The sequence below is a fragment of the Trichomycterus rosablanca genome, chromosome 17 (genome assembly GCF_030014385.1).
Source record: "Trichomycterus rosablanca isolate fTriRos1 chromosome 17, fTriRos1.hap1, whole genome shotgun sequence".
Taxonomy (NCBI): domain Eukaryota; kingdom Metazoa; phylum Chordata; class Actinopteri; order Siluriformes; family Trichomycteridae; genus Trichomycterus; species Trichomycterus rosablanca.
Window position 1 is genome coordinate 1,646,589 of NC_086004.1, and position 16,398 is coordinate 1,662,986.

Consider the following 16,398-nt stretch of genomic DNA (forward strand, 5'->3'; position numbering starts at 1 on the left):
AATAACACTGATTATCTCTTCATCACGGCACCTGTTAGTGTGTGGGATATATTAGGCACCAAGTGAAGATGTGCGAGCGCAGCTCTTGTGGGGTGTGTCCCGGTCCACAGTGGTCAGTATCTATCAAAGTGGTCTACGTAAGGAACAGTGGTAAACCGGCGACAGGGTCATGGGCTGCCAAGACTCATCGATGCACGTGGGGAGCGAAGGCTGGCCCGTGTGGTCTGATCCAACAGACGAGCTGCTGTAGTTCAAATTGCTGAAGAAGTTAATGCTGCAACGTTCTTCATACATTATATTATCATTTTTCTAAACTAAACCTACCATACAAATGACCCTTGTGGGTATACAACTACTAAATGTTGCACATATGTTGCTCTGTACACATACCCCACTGATCAATAGACAAGCACCCACATAGAACCCTCACTGACAACATGATGTCTGGGTGGTGAAGCATGATCAGCACTACACTGCATATCGAGGTGTTTAAAAATCCCAACAACACTGCTGCACCTGCTATACACTCATGCCAGTGCTGTGTCAAAAAACCTCACTGATAAAAAAAACTAGAGGAAGATGAACACACTGGGTCTCGCCTGCAACCAGCGTTAATAAAGAGGCCAGGACATTTAATCAGGATTAAAAATCCCAACAACACCGCTGTACCTGCTGCATTCGTACCAGAACAACACACACCACCATGTCCTTACCATGTTTATGTCATCGCGGTGCTGAGAACGGTACAACACCCAAACATCATCAGGACAGTGGGGTTGTTTTTGATCGATAAATGAAGAACAGGGGAGTGATGATGTGTACAGAGCAATTATATGGGCTACAGTCAGTAATTGTATACCCACAAAATTTATCTGTATGGTAGGTGTAGCTTCCTAGCACTCCTACACATGAACACCCTCCTATACATCCCATGAAAGCTGCTTTTACAGCTGTGCATAGGTGCGAGCTGTACGGACGTCCCGAAACCACCTCCGACTGACCGACGCCTGGTACTTTTATTACCTCAGTTCACCAGGTTAGTGATATGAACCTCACTGTAACCCTCCTGCCCTGCTGTGTTAGTTTACCTTCTCAGCATTGGAGCGCAGACATCGGATGAAGAAGGGCTCGGCCTTTCCCAGAGTCTCCAGCAGCTTACTCAGGGAGGTCTACAGAGAAGATACACACAGGCCGAAATGAGCGCATGAAGCTGGAAATGCCCATCACACAAAAGCCAGTATCATTTGTTAAAAATATATATAATATAAAATGTTAAACAATGTAAAAATAAACCATAATAAGAGTGGTATATATACACCGACCAAGCATAACATTATGACCGCTGACAGGTGAAGTGAATAACACTGATTATCTCTTCATCACGGCACCTGTTAGTGTGTGGGATATATTAGGCAGCAAGTGAAGATGTGCGAGCGCAGCTCTTGTGGGGTGTGTCCCGGTCTGCAGTGGTCAGTATGGTCAGCAAGGAACAGTGGTAAACCGGCGACAGGGTCATGGGCGGCCAAGGCTCATTGATGCACGTGGGGAGCGAAGGCTGGCCCGTGTCGTCCGATCCAACAGTCGAGCTGCTGTAGCTCAAACTGCTGAAGTTGTTCATGCTGCAACGTTCTGCTGGGAAACCTTGGGTCCTGCCATCCATGTGGATGTTACCTACCTAACATGGAGACGCTATTCCCTGATAACGGTGGCCTCTTTCAGCAGGATGATGCTGGAACGGTTTGAGGAGCACAACAACCAGTTTGAGGTGTTGACTTGGCCTCCAAATTCCCCAGATCTCAATCAGATCGAGCATCTGTGAGACGTGCTGGGCAAACAAGTCAGATCCATGGAGGCCCCACGTCACAACTTACAGGAGTTTAGTGGAGTCCATGCCTTGACGGGTCAGCAAAAGGGGGACCAACACAACATTAGGGAGTTGGTCATAATGTTATGCCTTGTCGGTGTATACAGGCGCGAGTTAGGTGAGCCGAGCTCTACCTGAAACTGAGCACTGATGCTGGGAGGCTTTTTCTTCTTGTGCAGATGCAGCAAAGACTTGGTGGTGCGGTCGTGAAGACCCACGATGAATTTTAGTGACCTCGAGTCCAGCAGGTTCTGCACAACACACACACACACACACACACACACACACACTTTACTGTGAGACTCAGTCACAATTACTACATTAGCAACAAGAACAAGATCTTGAATCATTTGAGATGAATCTAGATGAATAAATAAAAGCATAGCATGTTTAGATCAGTCACACGTACGTATGTGTGTGATCATGAGGAGATGAAAAGTACGGAAGGTCGTTTACCTTGGGAATGAGCTGCTTGTTCTTGGTGGTCTTGTTCTTCCTGCACGTGAGGGAGGAACAGGAGGGAGAAGAAGATTGAAATTGTGGTTGGGATGGAGGACAGAGGGGTTAGTACATGCGGGTCATGCATTGGCGAATGAGACGGGGCCATCGGAAGCAGAGCGAGTGAGATATGAGTCTGGGAAACATGCTGGAGGAATGTCGGGGTGTACCAAGTCTGAGGTGTCTTTAAAATTCTGCTACAGTCTGATTCTCTCGGATCTATAAACTGGTAATTACACCAGCAGAGGGAAGGCACTATATTTAATCATATAGTGTAGGTGTTGCATGACTTTTATGAATATAAAACAATCAGATAAAACTGTGCTCTGTGTTTTCTTAGGTTCAGAAACCGTTTGGTGCGACAATTATGCAAATATAATCAAAAGCACCACTTTAGCACAACGAGAGGTGAAAAATACTGCTGCTTGTTTACTTTTAGCTCACAAATCAATAAAACTGGTTACTAAAACATGCTGACAAGTTTTAAGTTTGTTCGAGGACGTGTTGGACACCCCTGGTCGTGGTCAGGTGTCGATGTTGTTGATTTGGCGCTGAAATAAGACTGTATAGTGTTTCAGGAGCTAACAGGTTGGCACACTGGGCATAGATACAGATGTAAGATGCATGCCGCCCAGCGCCGAGATTCTGAACTCCATAATTGGCAGTGCCTGCAGCAGACTCTAATTGGCCACCGTGTCTGCCAGGGAGGGATGAACGGACTATATGGGAAGGGTCTTCAAACGCTGTGTTAGGACCCCGGTTAGCAGATAGAGGCGCCTGTGCAGAAAGCATGGCCGAAAAGAAGGCGTCCGATAGGACTTCGAACGGGTCGGAGGGGGCGTGAGCAGCAATATACCACCCTCGAATGCAATCAGGGGATTGACTACAGGTCAATCGGGAGAAATACATAAATAAATGGAAAAAAAGATGTAAGATGCAAAAAGAATTCTTTAATAATCCTTTGCTATCAGCTGTGTCCATACAGACACACAACTGGCTGTAAAAAGAAGCGATCGGGGGCTGCCCGCATGTCAGAGGGGGTATGTGTATGACAGACAGGCCTGGCCCTCCTCGATCAGGGGTAGGAGGTGGCAGCAATGAGAGAGAGCAAAACAAAAAATGCTGTGTTTCTGTTTAGCCCAGATGTGGTCTCACTATAAACGCTGGTCTGTAATAACAGGGATCTGAAGCATTATGAAGTCTGTTTTGAGCAGACTAAACCCGAAGCGGCTGTGATTCGTTAGGAATTTGTGAAGAATTAGCAGGAAATACGTCACAGAGATCTAAGGAACCGTTTAAAGTCACTCAGCTAGCTCATGCAGCATGTTAGCACGTAAGCCTAACGTAATAAAAATACAATATTAACAGTAGTACTGCAGAAATGAGTTAGTTTGCTTTTTCTAAGAGCAGGCAGAACACAAACAAGCTCGGGAGTGCAGCAGCGGCAGCCTGACGAAGCTCCTCCGAGGTCTCGTAAACACCACATTCCTTTACCTCACCACAAATTACTACCAACATGCTAGGAGGGTCTATTAGAGCGACGCGGAGCTCTCTTTGTACGAGCCGTTCTTGAAAAAAAGCGCGTCTCGGAACTACAAGCTTAGCTTAGCAAGCGACAGCCGCTACACGGTACGATGCAGGATGGGGGGGTCTCATCGGACCGACTCACTGAGGGACGTGGCGTGGGGAGCGCAGGCGACCCCAGGACTGAAGCAGCTTACGGGGGTCCTGGCCGTCCAACCGCAAGTCCTTGATAGAGCTGATAATTTGGGCGTGCATGTCGCTGATTGAGCCGGTTGACAGAGGTGCAGAGGAGGAGGAGTGAGGAAGGGTGTGGTAAAAGGAAAGGAACCCGACAGTGTTAATTGTGTAGGAACATTTCCGTCACCAAAGACACCAAAACATTTTACACTCAGAGAGTCAGAGGAGGCTTGAATGACCGTGGCAGCAGAAACACGTTTACTGACAAAAACGCAGGTAACAAAAGGGCTCCGAGATGAAACTTTGGCACACATGGAGCCTAGTATGGCTCTCTACGTAAAGATGAACCCAGCCAGTGATGCTGCCACTGTCCACGGCTCTCCTCTGACTCTCTTAACCCCAAACATCGATCCCGACGCTACTGAACGGTGCTTCGGTGAGTACAGGGAACACGATGACGGTGAGGATGTCCATGCAGGTGTTATAATGGTGATACTGGTGTTAACTGGTGCCCCCCAAAAGCTCCATGCACTTATAAAACCTACCACACCACTCAGAACTCAGAGATCGAACAGGACGTACTGGCAGGGCAGACTGGGGGGACCTTACACACACAAACACGCACGTGTGTATGCACTAATAAACCACTAACATGCTCCTTTAGTCTGGTTTTCGCTTGATTGAAGTTAAGAATTAGCCGAACGCTTATTACATGACAGAATAAACGTCCTTACAAACGGAAATTCAATCCGTTTATCAATTACTGCCTGTTTACAGAGCAGGATATTATAAAAGTATTAAAAAAAGCACCGCTCACAAAGTGCAGCAGTAAAGCACGCTCAGATCTGTTAGCGGCCGACCTGGTGCCTAGACAGACATATAATCAGTGCACGACTCTCTGTGCGCGATACGGATCTCCATATGAATATGCCACGAGGAGGTTAAAAGAAACGATCGGCTACTGCACGCGTCGGAAGGGGCGTGTTGATTACAGCCCTCCTTGGGCAGGAGTGGAGAGGCCCATTGGCTTTGTTTTCTTCACATCTGGTGTTTTATTGAGTCGCTATATTTGCACGTCTGTCCTTAAAGAATACGATCATATAATCCGACACTGAGCACACAAGAAACCTGGTGACTATTGGATGTCTTACATGATGCTGAAATCAAACAGTATAAGCCAAACGTTATTAATTGCGTACGCTCAGAAAGCTGCTCTGTTGTACTACGCTTCCTTACAGGGCAGAGATTTTCTTTGGCACTGAACTGGTAATAATTAATACGACGTGGCTAAAATATTAAGCCGTCTTACGAATTCCATCAAATTACTGCTCAGATTATATCGAATATAGTGAATATATTCGACACGTCCCCTAGTGAACGTTCAGTCTGGTTAGAACCCCGTTCACAGAGTGACACGACTGACACGAGCGGGTTCAGCCCTGCAGTACGTCCTAAAAAAAAAAGCCCCGGTTCCAGCCCTGCCACCACAGCCAGACCTCCGGTTCTGCTCCACTTACTTTTTACTCTCATAACTAGCAAAGATGTCCTCAAAGGCCTCTAGGGGGCGCTCCTCTGAGTGATCAAAGGAGAAATCGAGCATAGAGGTACGGCTGTGGGGGGAGAAACAGCACACAGGCGAATCACTCACACTGGCCTACTGAAGCAGAAGCAGAACCTGCTCGTGGAATAAAACAGCCTTGATACGCTGTATGGACAAAAGTATTGGGACACATTTGAGTCAATCAATCAATCAGTTTAGAGTGAAGGTGCTTTCTTGTGTCCAAATACTTTTGGCCATATAGTGATTCACTTTCTTTAGAGCTGCAGTTACAATCTTCTGCCCGAGTAGGAAATAAACTCTTCCCTGGTGCCCAGAACAAGCTGATCTGTGACCTATTATACTTCCCAAATTTAAACACAATGAGCAAACAGGTCAGCTGCTGGCACCATCAGAACAGGCACACAGGGGGGCATTTAAACGATCTATTAAAACACTACTGTAGTCATTTAACACAATAGAACTTTAATCATATACAGCTGGAGAAAAATAACTTTATGAACCACTTTTTAGAATTTATTAATGTACATTTTTTGTGTCTGTGTTTTTGCAGCAGCCGACCCAAGTTCACTCACTTTTATCAACGCAGAGCAAAACGGACCCTTAAGCAAAGAAAGACGTCATCGTGAAATAGACTATAAAAGTGTCCGGACATGCCGGTGGGGTGGCGCATTCGGTGGCCTTGTACTCGAGCACTTTCAGAAGGAATGTGGAACCTTCTCAGCTAGGTGCCTTGAACCTCAGCAGGTAAACAGGAACACCTGATGCTTTAAGTACTGCAGCTTATGTTTACTGGGACTTGGATTTTGTTTGTTTGTGTTTATTGCCATTCCAGCTCAGTTAGGCTATGTACATGGCATTAGAGGTGGTTCAAAACCAAGTTCAAGCTAAGTAAAAGTTAAAGTACTATATTTGGCTTTTAATCTTTAGGTAATTCAAGAAATTCAGGATTTTTTGTGGGTTATTGCGTTCGAAGAGGTCTTTCATATATATTTGTATCTCTAGTATCTTCGATGGCTTGGCACTCTGTCAGGATATGTTTTATTGACAATTGTGATCCACAGTACTGGCAGTTTTGGGACTTGGATAAAAATCAGTCCAGTAATTCTAAGAACCTACAGGTCATTCCAAAGGGTTCACAGACTTCTTCTCGCAGCCGTACATGTATAAAGTAAGCGGAAAACCAAAAAGTGTGAACTACAGCGGGAAAAACATGTGCAGACATGTAGCTCTGTTGTGCGCCTCTGGGAAAAAAGAGCTGGGTCACATGACCACCATACACAAAAAGCAAAGTACAGGAAGAGCTCAAGTTCCTCACAACACTTCCCCTCTAGCCAAAGGCGGTTTGAGCTTAAAACCTACCGGTACATCCTCTCGATGGGCGTGTTGGACCTCTGCAGCTCTCCGAGTGGAACTCTAGAGACTGGTCTAACCACACCTGCGCACACACACACACACACACACACACAAATGTATACCACATGCACAGAGACACAAACACAGTTGATTCGGATCGAATCGGCTCAAGACCAGACCTGCCGAATTCCTCGCAGACTGAAACAAAAAGCTCTTTCTGTTCCCTTTTCCGCCGTTCTCCGCTCGGCCTGCATAATCGCCTTACATTCAGACTTTAAAAACAAAGCGTCTGCGTCACGGCGCGGCGCTCTCACGTGCCGAGGGTCTAAGAATAAACCTAGAGAATTCCCGCGCTAATCTTCAGAGCTAAACTCTCCCGTGACTTACCGGCGCTCTTGGCGGCCCAGCGGCGTCCGGCCTCGTTGAAGGCGGCGAGGGCGCGGATGGCGGCTCGCAGGATGCCCCAGCGGAACATGGCGACCGGGTCCATGCCGATCAGCTGGCGCACGTAGGCTCGATCGCTGCTGCGCAGTAGGGCCACGATGTCCGGCCGCATGTGGTCCGTGTTCTTCTCCCGGAAGTCCTGTCAGGGGTCAAACGTACTGAGGTTAACCGGTTACATCACAGCACCATTACATTTTTCAACTGGTTTTAAGCATTTTGTCCCCTCATCCCCTCATGCAGAGTGGTGACCTCTGTGCCTATATAACCACCCCATGGGCAAATAAGGGATGCACATAAGATTGTGTTATATACATATATGCATTCATCTTTCTCATCCCAGCTGTCCAGATCCCCAGATCGACGAGGGCCACCTTAAATGGTCAGTAGAGGTTGTTTTTGACCAGTGATGAGGAACCCACCCAACCAAGCCAATAGCTTGTCCGTGTAGGTGCCCGGCAAGCTAATAGCAGAGCCAATACTGTAACTTGAGAGCTTGAGATCCCAGGATAAAGTGATGGCATTTGTTAGTTTGTACACACTGATAATGTTCATCAGTTAGTCAATTCATTAGCTGGACATCCCAGCACTGGTGGGTTAGCATGTTTTACCACTATGCCACCCGAGTTCCCCATGTTTTTGGACATGTGTAAAGGCTCTGTCCAATTTTTTTACACCAGCGTCAGGTGCGTGGATCAGTACGGAGAGCAATGATGTTCTATATAAAAACAATCTCACACACACACACCACATCCTCTACAATTATGTAAGAAAATCATTTCCTTTAGACACGGCTGAAAAATACCACCATGTGCAAAATTAAGCCAAATGTATCATTTAGTTTTCCTTTTTTGTTTGTTTTTGCTTGGAATTTTACCAAACGTACCCAGACTTACAATAATAAAATGAAGGAAACAATAATACACGTTTATTTTATTATACAGTGCATTCATATCAACAGCTAATACACAGAGGTTTGCTCGCTGGACACGACATTGTGATAAGGATCGAGTTTGAGCAGTGAATTCTAAGAGCTGTATCGCACCTTTTTGCACCAGTGTCCATAAAAAGAGAGTTTATTTTTTTAAATTATATACAGTTTTTTAAATAATGAGGAAGAAAAATAGTGGTGACAAGGGAAATAAATTACTCTAGCACTCGCAGAACGACTCACTAAGTGTTTAAGACATTTAGAAATGAATCCCAGGTACTAACCTGATACACATTCTGCACCAGTATGGTCTCAGACGTTATACTTTATACTGTACCGCAGGTTACATTTAGTATAGACACGAGACCCTGGCTACAATCATCACCTCATTAGTTTCTTTGCCCAGTAGTCAGTAAGTTAGACTTGGTTACCTTAACCTGGTACTTGACCTTCCCAGCGAAGTGGCGGATGACGAAGGCCGGCTCCATCACAGGCGTGGGCACAAAGTAGTGGTTTCTCTCATGCTGCTGTTTAAATTTGGCCAGCAAAGTGCTATCTGTAGCATGAGGGAAGCTAAACACAGGACACAAAACACAAACCGATGAAACAATAACGTCAGACATTCCTGGTAAACAGGGTGCACGGAAAGACCAGGGTGGACTGACGAGAGGAGGTCTGAAAACGATCAGTATTAAAGAGATAATAGTACACTATATGGTCAAAAGTATGTGGACACCGTTCCTAATGATTGAATTTAGTTTTTCCTGACACATCCGTTGCTGACAAGTGTATAAAATGATATAAGGGAAATGATATGCTTTTATTATTGTGTCAACGGTTCAGGGAAGCCCTCCTGAGCACAAAACGATCTTTATTAGGACTGCTTTAATTAGTAGTGTCTAAAGGACTCAACACTTTTGGGTCTTCTCTGCCTGACCTCACACACTCCACAGTGCCTGTGCTTCTGGAATGTGGACAGCCGTCCTAACACTTTTGTCCATTTAGTGCACGAGCGTGCGAGGGCAAAGCGAGAGAGGTGTCGGCCCGTAATGAGTGTGTTCGGTTCCTGCGGTCTTACTTGCTTTCCTCGTCCAGTAAGTACAGGAGTCCTGTGGGTTTCTTACTGATGAGGTGGATGCAGCCCACGTTATCAGTGTAGTCGATGTTGTGCCACGTTATGCCCTCCGCCTGGTACTCCTCCTGCACACACAGAGCACAGCGGGCACAATCACGACACCGAGATAGATAGATAGATAGATAGATAGATAGATAGACAGATAGATAGATAGATAGATAGATAGACAGATAGATAGATAGATAGATAGATAGATAGACAGATAGATAGATAGATAGATAGATAGATAGATAGATAGATAGACAGATAGACAGACAGACAGATTAGATAGATAGATAGACAGATAGATAGACAGACAGACAGACAGAACTTTATTGTCATTGCGCAGTTCAGGTACAAGGCAATGAAATGCAGTTAGCATCTACCTGAAGTGCAAATACAAAAAAAACAGACAATAATAATAAACTTAAACCATCATCACAGCACCTGTTAGTGGGTGGTAGGGCTGGGCGATTTTGCCAAAAAAAAACAACAACAAACTTGATTATTTTAATATTATTACCGATTATCGATTGCGATTTCGATTTTTTTGGTTTTGTATAATGCAATTGAAGAAAGACTCAAATTTCTTTCTTTTTTTTATTTATTTGCATTTTAATTTAAAAGACTGCAGAAGTGAAAAATAGTAACAGCACCACCTATAATTATCATTTCAAGAGACTCAAACTTTATAACCATAACGATATAACAATAATTAAAACAAAATAGAAATCTTAATTAGCTATATCCTTTATATGAATAGCTCACACACAATCCTTACTTTAAATATTGTGCAGCAGAACCGCCTTTCATTAGGAAAAGTGCAAAACTACAAAAAGTTCTTTACAGGTTTCTTAAAAGGAACACGAGCCTGTGAAGTGAAGTGAGTCTGTATCAGTATCTAAGCGGATGGGGGGCGGGGGCATCAAGTAATCACTCTGGGGGGTGGATGGAGGTCTTAAGTTCTGCTTCTAACAATATAGACTACAATTCCCATGCTCCCACGGACCGTCACGTGACTAGCACGTGTCCCCGGTCAGTCAATCCTGATCGCGCTCATCGGCTCCGGAGTTTTGATTCAGTTCGGCTGTGTTTGATTCAGTGAATCTTATTAGAACTCTGTTTATGTGTCTCATTTTGCCGATGGTGTTTGCGCTCCTTATTCCTGAATCTAATCCTAGTTGTTTTCTGTTTACTGTTTTAGTTTATCCTCTGGTTTTGGACTCTACCTGATTTTGTACACCGTTTTTGCCCTTTTGATATTAAACTTTCCCTGATTTATATTCCGCGAGCGTCTGCTCAGTTTCTGCCTCGTTGTTGGTATTTTAATTAAAAGATAAAGTATGTAAACAATCGCAATCGCGATTGTCACATTTCTAACATCGGGTGAAAACGTTCATGCGAATTAACCGAATTAATCGTGAAAATCGCCCAGCACTAGTGGGTGGGATATATTAGGCAGCAAGTGAACATTTCATCCTCAAAGTTGATGATGGCATGGGCATGAAGAACCCCGCTGTAGTTTGGTGTAGTGTAATGGGAGCTGGGATGATGAGCGGACTGACCTGCTCCAGTTTGAAGATGTGCTGGTTAAAGTAATACTGCAGCTGCTCGTTAGCGTAGTTGATGCAGAACTGCTCGAAGCTGTTGGTCTCGAAGTCCTCAAAGCCAAAGATGTCCAGAACTCCTATAGACAAACACTGGAAGGGAAAAGGAACAAGACAAGGAATGAAGATCTGCGGTTTGTGGTTGGTGGCTTTAACGTATCACAGCGTATCAAAGGCAGCTGGGACACGAAAGCCAACTCGTGTTCACTGTATATTGGTGTGACTGCCAGTGTGACCGCTGTGTCTGACCTTTAAGAGCAACATCAAGAGAGTTTGGTTTTTCCAGTTCACTATAATTAGGATGGGTTTCTTACCGGAACAGATTCCTCCATGTCCTTCTTATTGAGCAGCGCGTGGTTAATGCGCAGGACGATCCAGTCAAACAAGGCGCTATACAGAGACTTGGCCATGGAGTCCCGCGCCGTGATCGCCTGTCGCAGAGGGAAAAAAAACAGTCAGTCTGTGTTAATTCTTATTTAAACGTTTAGAAACAGACAGATCCAAAACGTCCAACGGCTCTGGGTTATTAGCACCACAAAATAAGCGGCACAGTTTTCACGCCGGACGCCCTTCCTGACACGACCCTCCCTATTCATCCGGGCTTGGGACCGGCACCACAACGCACTGGTTTACGCATCCTAGCGGCCGGGTACCTATAGGACAATTCAGTGTCTCCGATTAGCCTGGCTGCATGTTTTTAGACTGTGGGAGGAAACCGGAGCACCCGGAGGAAACCCACACAGACACGGGGAGAACCCGGGACCTTCTTGCTGTGCCTCACAGTGCTACCCACAAAATAAGCTACACTATATGGATAAAACGCTAACAGGTGTAATAAACCACATATATATACAGGAAGTGATATGCTTCATTGACACAACTTCGCAGCAACAGTTTAGGGAAGGCCCTTGCCAGTCATGCTCCAGCATGACTGTGCTCCTGTGCACAAAGACAGCTCTATAATTTAAAGACATGAAGAAAAGCTTGGTTTAAAAACATGGAACTCCAGTGTCCTGTACAGACTCCTGACCATCGACAGAGGCTTTCTTGACCATACGGTCATCTGAACGGGCACACTTAAGTCTCGTGAAAAGCTTCTCAGAAGAGCGGCTGTTGGTCTACCTAAAGATCACACTACCTGAGGTCACTCTTATTTTAATATACGTCTGACAAGCTCACGATCAGGTGGCCACATAGTGTTTCTGTACCTCGCTGTGGCTGTAGGGCAGGATCAGCTTGTCATTGACCGTAACCGTTTTCCTCTTGGTCAGCGCCTCGACTAGAAGCTCCTCTTTGACCTGTGAAAGCATCAAACCACATCAGTGAATCAGAATTCTGTAAATGATGGTCTTAGCTTTAACTCACTACACGTTGTTTATTCAAAATGAAAAGCCCGTTACCTTGAGCAGCTCCGAGAGGTTAGCGAGGACCTCGGGAGGACCGACGTCCAGCCCCTCGTCCCTGCCCGTGGCTTTCGGGCTGTAGGTCACGTTGCCCAGGTACAGGATGGCTGACAGCACTGAGAAAATCCTGCAAGATCCAGGAAACCCCTTATTACCCGGTTATTAAATATGAACATCACTCGAGCTCAGAGGCGCTCTTCGGAGCCACAGACCTGGCTGAACGCCCACAAAAACACAATCGGCCGTGTCTGAGGGAGGGACGGTCCTGCTGCGATATGCAATTTCCAGGGACTGGGCTGGGCACTAGGGATCGGGGAGTGCTCAGTCTGGAAACCGAGATAGGGCAGTTGTAGCTTAGAGGTTAATTAAGGTACTGGACTAGTACTCAAAAGGTCACTTGTTCAAGCCCCACCTCGGCTAGGTTGTTGGGCCCTTGAGCGAGGCCCTTAACCCATAATTGGTTAGACAGTATACTGTCACAGTACTGTAAGTCACTTTGGATAAAAGCGTCTGCTAAATGCTGAAAATGTAAATGCAGATGTGTCGGAGGGAGTGTGTGGTGCAACCAGCAATGGATTTACAACCGGGAATTGGTTATGACTAAAAGATAAAAGGGGGGGGAAACCAGAAAAACTATGAAGCAGTCGATAAGAAGGACGAATTGTGACGAGCTGGACTCACTGCTTTTTGGTGGCCGACAGGAAGCCGACCATCTCCATGGCCTGCTGCAGCCGCTCGAAGTCGTGCCGGAGGTCCTCCGCATCCTCTATGGTAAAGTTTTGCTACAGGAGAAAAGGGAATAAATATAAACGTGCATTAATAATACGCATTTAGCTATTCTCTATACATTCAAGTAGAGTTATTTATTCATTCGAGTGTTATTTATGGCGCGATCTGTGTCCTGTTGAAGTCATTTTTCGCACCACGCCCCCTCCGACACGTGCACAGCAATCGAACATCTTATCACCTACACTTGACGAGTGCAGTGCAGTGCGGTACAGCGCTGTGTACGGAGAGCCACACCCTCTACCGCACTCCTTTCCCATCTCCGTGCAGGCGCCACCAACCAGCCGGCAGAGGTCGTAATCGCACTAGTCTGAGAGAGAATCCCCGTCTGGCTTAATCCCGCCCCTATCTGAACAACAGGCCAATCGCTGTTCATGTGGCCGCTCAGCCTCAGCCGGCAGACAGAGCCGAGATTCGATACGATGTATTCGAGATCTCAGCTCTGGTGTACAGCGCGTGTTTTTACCGCCGCGCCACCTGAGCGGCATTTTTCTTGTTTCTAGTTTTGTTCCTGCCAGGAAGTTTAGGATCGCTCCTGTGTTTTCTCGGTTGAGGGTTTCTTTAACAGGTACAGGTATGTGTAGCTGTTGTTTCTCTCTGGTGTATTTGGGGCGTTCGATCAGAATGTGCTTAACTGTGATGTTGGGGGGGGGGGGTTTGTCTCCTTTTATTAAGTACTGGTGTGTGATTTCTCGTGTGTATAACTTGGTCCACTCATCTTCCTCGAAGCGTTCTTGGCGTATTCCTAATATCTGGATGCATCATCGGCGCCCAGGCGGCGCGACGGGATATTCCGCTTGCACGCCAGCACCGAGGTTCTGAACTCCCCGGTTCGAAACTCGGTGTTGCCACCGGTCGGCTGGGTGCCATCTAGCGGGCATAATTGGCGGTGCCTGCAGCAGATATTAACTGGCCACCGTATCAGACTATGTTTGGGTGGGTGGGTCCTCATACGCTGTGTAAGGACCCTGATTGGCGGAAGAGATGCGAGAAGAGGAGGGCTGCACACGTGTCGGAAGAGGCGTGTACAGCGACGTGCTCTCCTCGGATGCAATCGGGTATCCCTCAGCAGCGGAGGACGAAATTGAGTCGCTAAATCGGGAGGAAAATGGGGAGAAAATGCATAAAAATATTTGGATGTATCTTGTGTAGTTTGTTGTCTGGGTGTCCCACTCAATTTGCCATTTTTCTTAATGTACTTATTTATTAACGGCTTCGTGTCTGTAGCAGGGACATTCAAGTAGATGCTCCTTAAAAAAACCCTGCAAGTTCTGAAAGTGTCGTGTTCAAAATCAAGGGATGAATTTAACATTTTAATCAGGACGTGCTTTAACATTACACCATGGTAACAACAATTTCTCTGTGACTGAATACATTTAATTAATGTAATAAATTTTTACAATAAACCTTAGTGACGGTGCTCACCTGCTTGAGGTAGTTGTAGTTTTCGGGCTGCAGGAGCTTGAACTGCTTGCGTTCCTCCTCGGATGCCCCGACTAGCAGGTAATAAAACACGTGATAGTTCCTGTGTACGAGAGGAGATAAAAGCTCTTTCATGATCTAAATGATTTCTGCATAAACCGCACACGAGCGTTAGGAGGAATTTGTTCCACACTAATAGTGATAAGCGGCGAGGCCTCGCCCAGGCGGGAAAAGCCTTCATATTCTATAATTAGCTGTTATCACTAACACAACAGCCTGCCGTAGGAGCGGATGGAAAACAGCTAGAATACAATATATCCTAGATATATCAAATAAATACACAAAGATCACCGTTTTCTTATTTATTTACCTTTCATTCTCCTCTCTGGACACCAGGCGGGATTTCTCCAGCAGGTATTTCTCAACAACCGCCCTACAAACGCAAACAGAAAAGAAAAACACACACAAACACACAGAATGAATGAATTAATGATCGATCATTACTGGACAGGCTGTCTGGATGTCAGTAGTCGAATATAAAGTTTAAGGCTTTTGGTCAATGGCACAGCTGAGGCAGATGGTCCAAACAATACAGCGACCCAAACAAAGCCCCTCAAGGTGAAGTGATGCCACCAAGGCGCACGTGGCTACGCTATTTTAACCCTTAGATCTAAAAATGAGCTGAGTATATTTCCAAGAACACAAATAATAATAATAATAATAATAAAAACGTTTACTCTGAGCAGTAAACAAACGTGACGGGACGTTAAAGCAACTTCGAGTCCTATTCTCCGAGGAACGGAGCGTGTCTAAGTGACCAGCGCGGCTCGTCACAAAACAAAACACACAGAGTATCTAAAGCTAAACAGTCTCGAGACGGAACAAAGGCAGCAGACACGGACTTACTGAGCACTCATCAATAGAGCGGGCGTGACTGCATGGGGCCGCATTCAGCCGGCGAACAATGGAGTGCGTGAAAGCATCCTCTCGGAGCGGCGCGTCCTCTCGAGCCGCCAGCTTTGTTATGGGGGCTCATTGTGCGTCCCCGCTCGCCGCTCTCGGTGTCGCGCGGCACTGCGCACGTGCACCGCACACCGCGCCAGCTGCGCACATTGTTGTCAGAGGGCGACTTTCTGACAAAGACTCGGCAGCGGGACAAAAGCCGAGCTGCACCCCGCGTGACCCGATCGGTTCTCGGTGGAGGCGGCCTGCTGCGCGTCTGAACTGGATCCGATATCCGTCTGACTCTGGTGCAGATATCGAAAAATAAAGCAGGCGTACAGACGCAGAACAGAAACCACTGGAATGAACGGGACTGGGAACGCTGGTTTGATGGTTGTAAATCAATTTGGCTTTGTGAGCCTAACTTCCAAAAAACAAAAAAGCAGATTCGCTGCTTTAATGCTCAGTTTTTACAGCTCGCCGCTGCACTCAACCCTAGTTTGCTGCTGACCTTTTCAAAGCACCGCCAATGTTTGTTTATTTGTTGTTTAACGCCATGTTTACACATTGGTCATTCTCATGGCAAGATCAAAAGTCAAAGCACCGCCAATGAGATGGATTGTTCATATGAGGGCAGTTGTAGCCTAGAGGTTAAGGTACTGGACTAGTAATTGAAAAATCTCTGGTTCAAGCCCCACCACAGCCAGATTTCCACTGTTGGGCCCTTAAAGCTCAATTCCTCAGACAAGATACTGTCACATTACTCAGAAGTGAA

General features: G+C 46.0%; 1 protein-coding gene across 8 annotated transcripts in view; it reads right to left on the reverse strand.

The window, feature by feature from the left end:
• Positions 1 to 16,398, reverse strand: part of si:zfos-588f8.1 — an 82,992-nt gene that overhangs the window by 27,074 nt on the left and 39,520 nt on the right. For 6 of the 8 annotated variants that reach the window (XM_063013459.1, XM_063013461.1, XM_063013458.1 and 3 more), the window contains exons 4-18: positions 15,052 to 15,114; positions 14,685 to 14,784; positions 13,155 to 13,255; positions 12,471 to 12,600; positions 12,279 to 12,368; positions 11,385 to 11,501; positions 11,029 to 11,163; positions 9,428 to 9,549; positions 8,781 to 8,922; positions 7,365 to 7,560; positions 6,984 to 7,059; positions 5,581 to 5,673; positions 2,321 to 2,360; positions 1,999 to 2,115; positions 1,089 to 1,169 (exon numbers count right to left, since the gene is read on the reverse strand). In XM_063013459.1, the coding sequence (XP_062869529.1) occupies positions 1,089 to 1,169; positions 1,999 to 2,115; positions 2,321 to 2,360; positions 5,581 to 5,673; positions 6,984 to 7,059; positions 7,365 to 7,560; positions 8,781 to 8,922; positions 9,428 to 9,549; positions 11,029 to 11,163; positions 11,385 to 11,501; positions 12,279 to 12,368; positions 12,471 to 12,600; positions 13,155 to 13,255; positions 14,685 to 14,784; positions 15,052 to 15,114 (1,603 nt within the window). Of the gene's footprint in view, positions 1 to 1,088; positions 1,170 to 1,998; positions 2,116 to 2,320; positions 2,361 to 4,031; positions 4,146 to 5,580; positions 5,674 to 6,983; positions 7,060 to 7,364; positions 7,561 to 8,780; positions 8,923 to 9,427; positions 9,550 to 11,028; positions 11,164 to 11,384; positions 11,502 to 12,278; positions 12,369 to 12,470; positions 12,601 to 13,154; positions 13,256 to 14,684; positions 14,785 to 15,051; positions 15,115 to 16,398 lie in introns of all 8 variants that reach the window. The other 2 variants (XM_063013462.1, XM_063013460.1) reach the window with 2 other exon arrangements.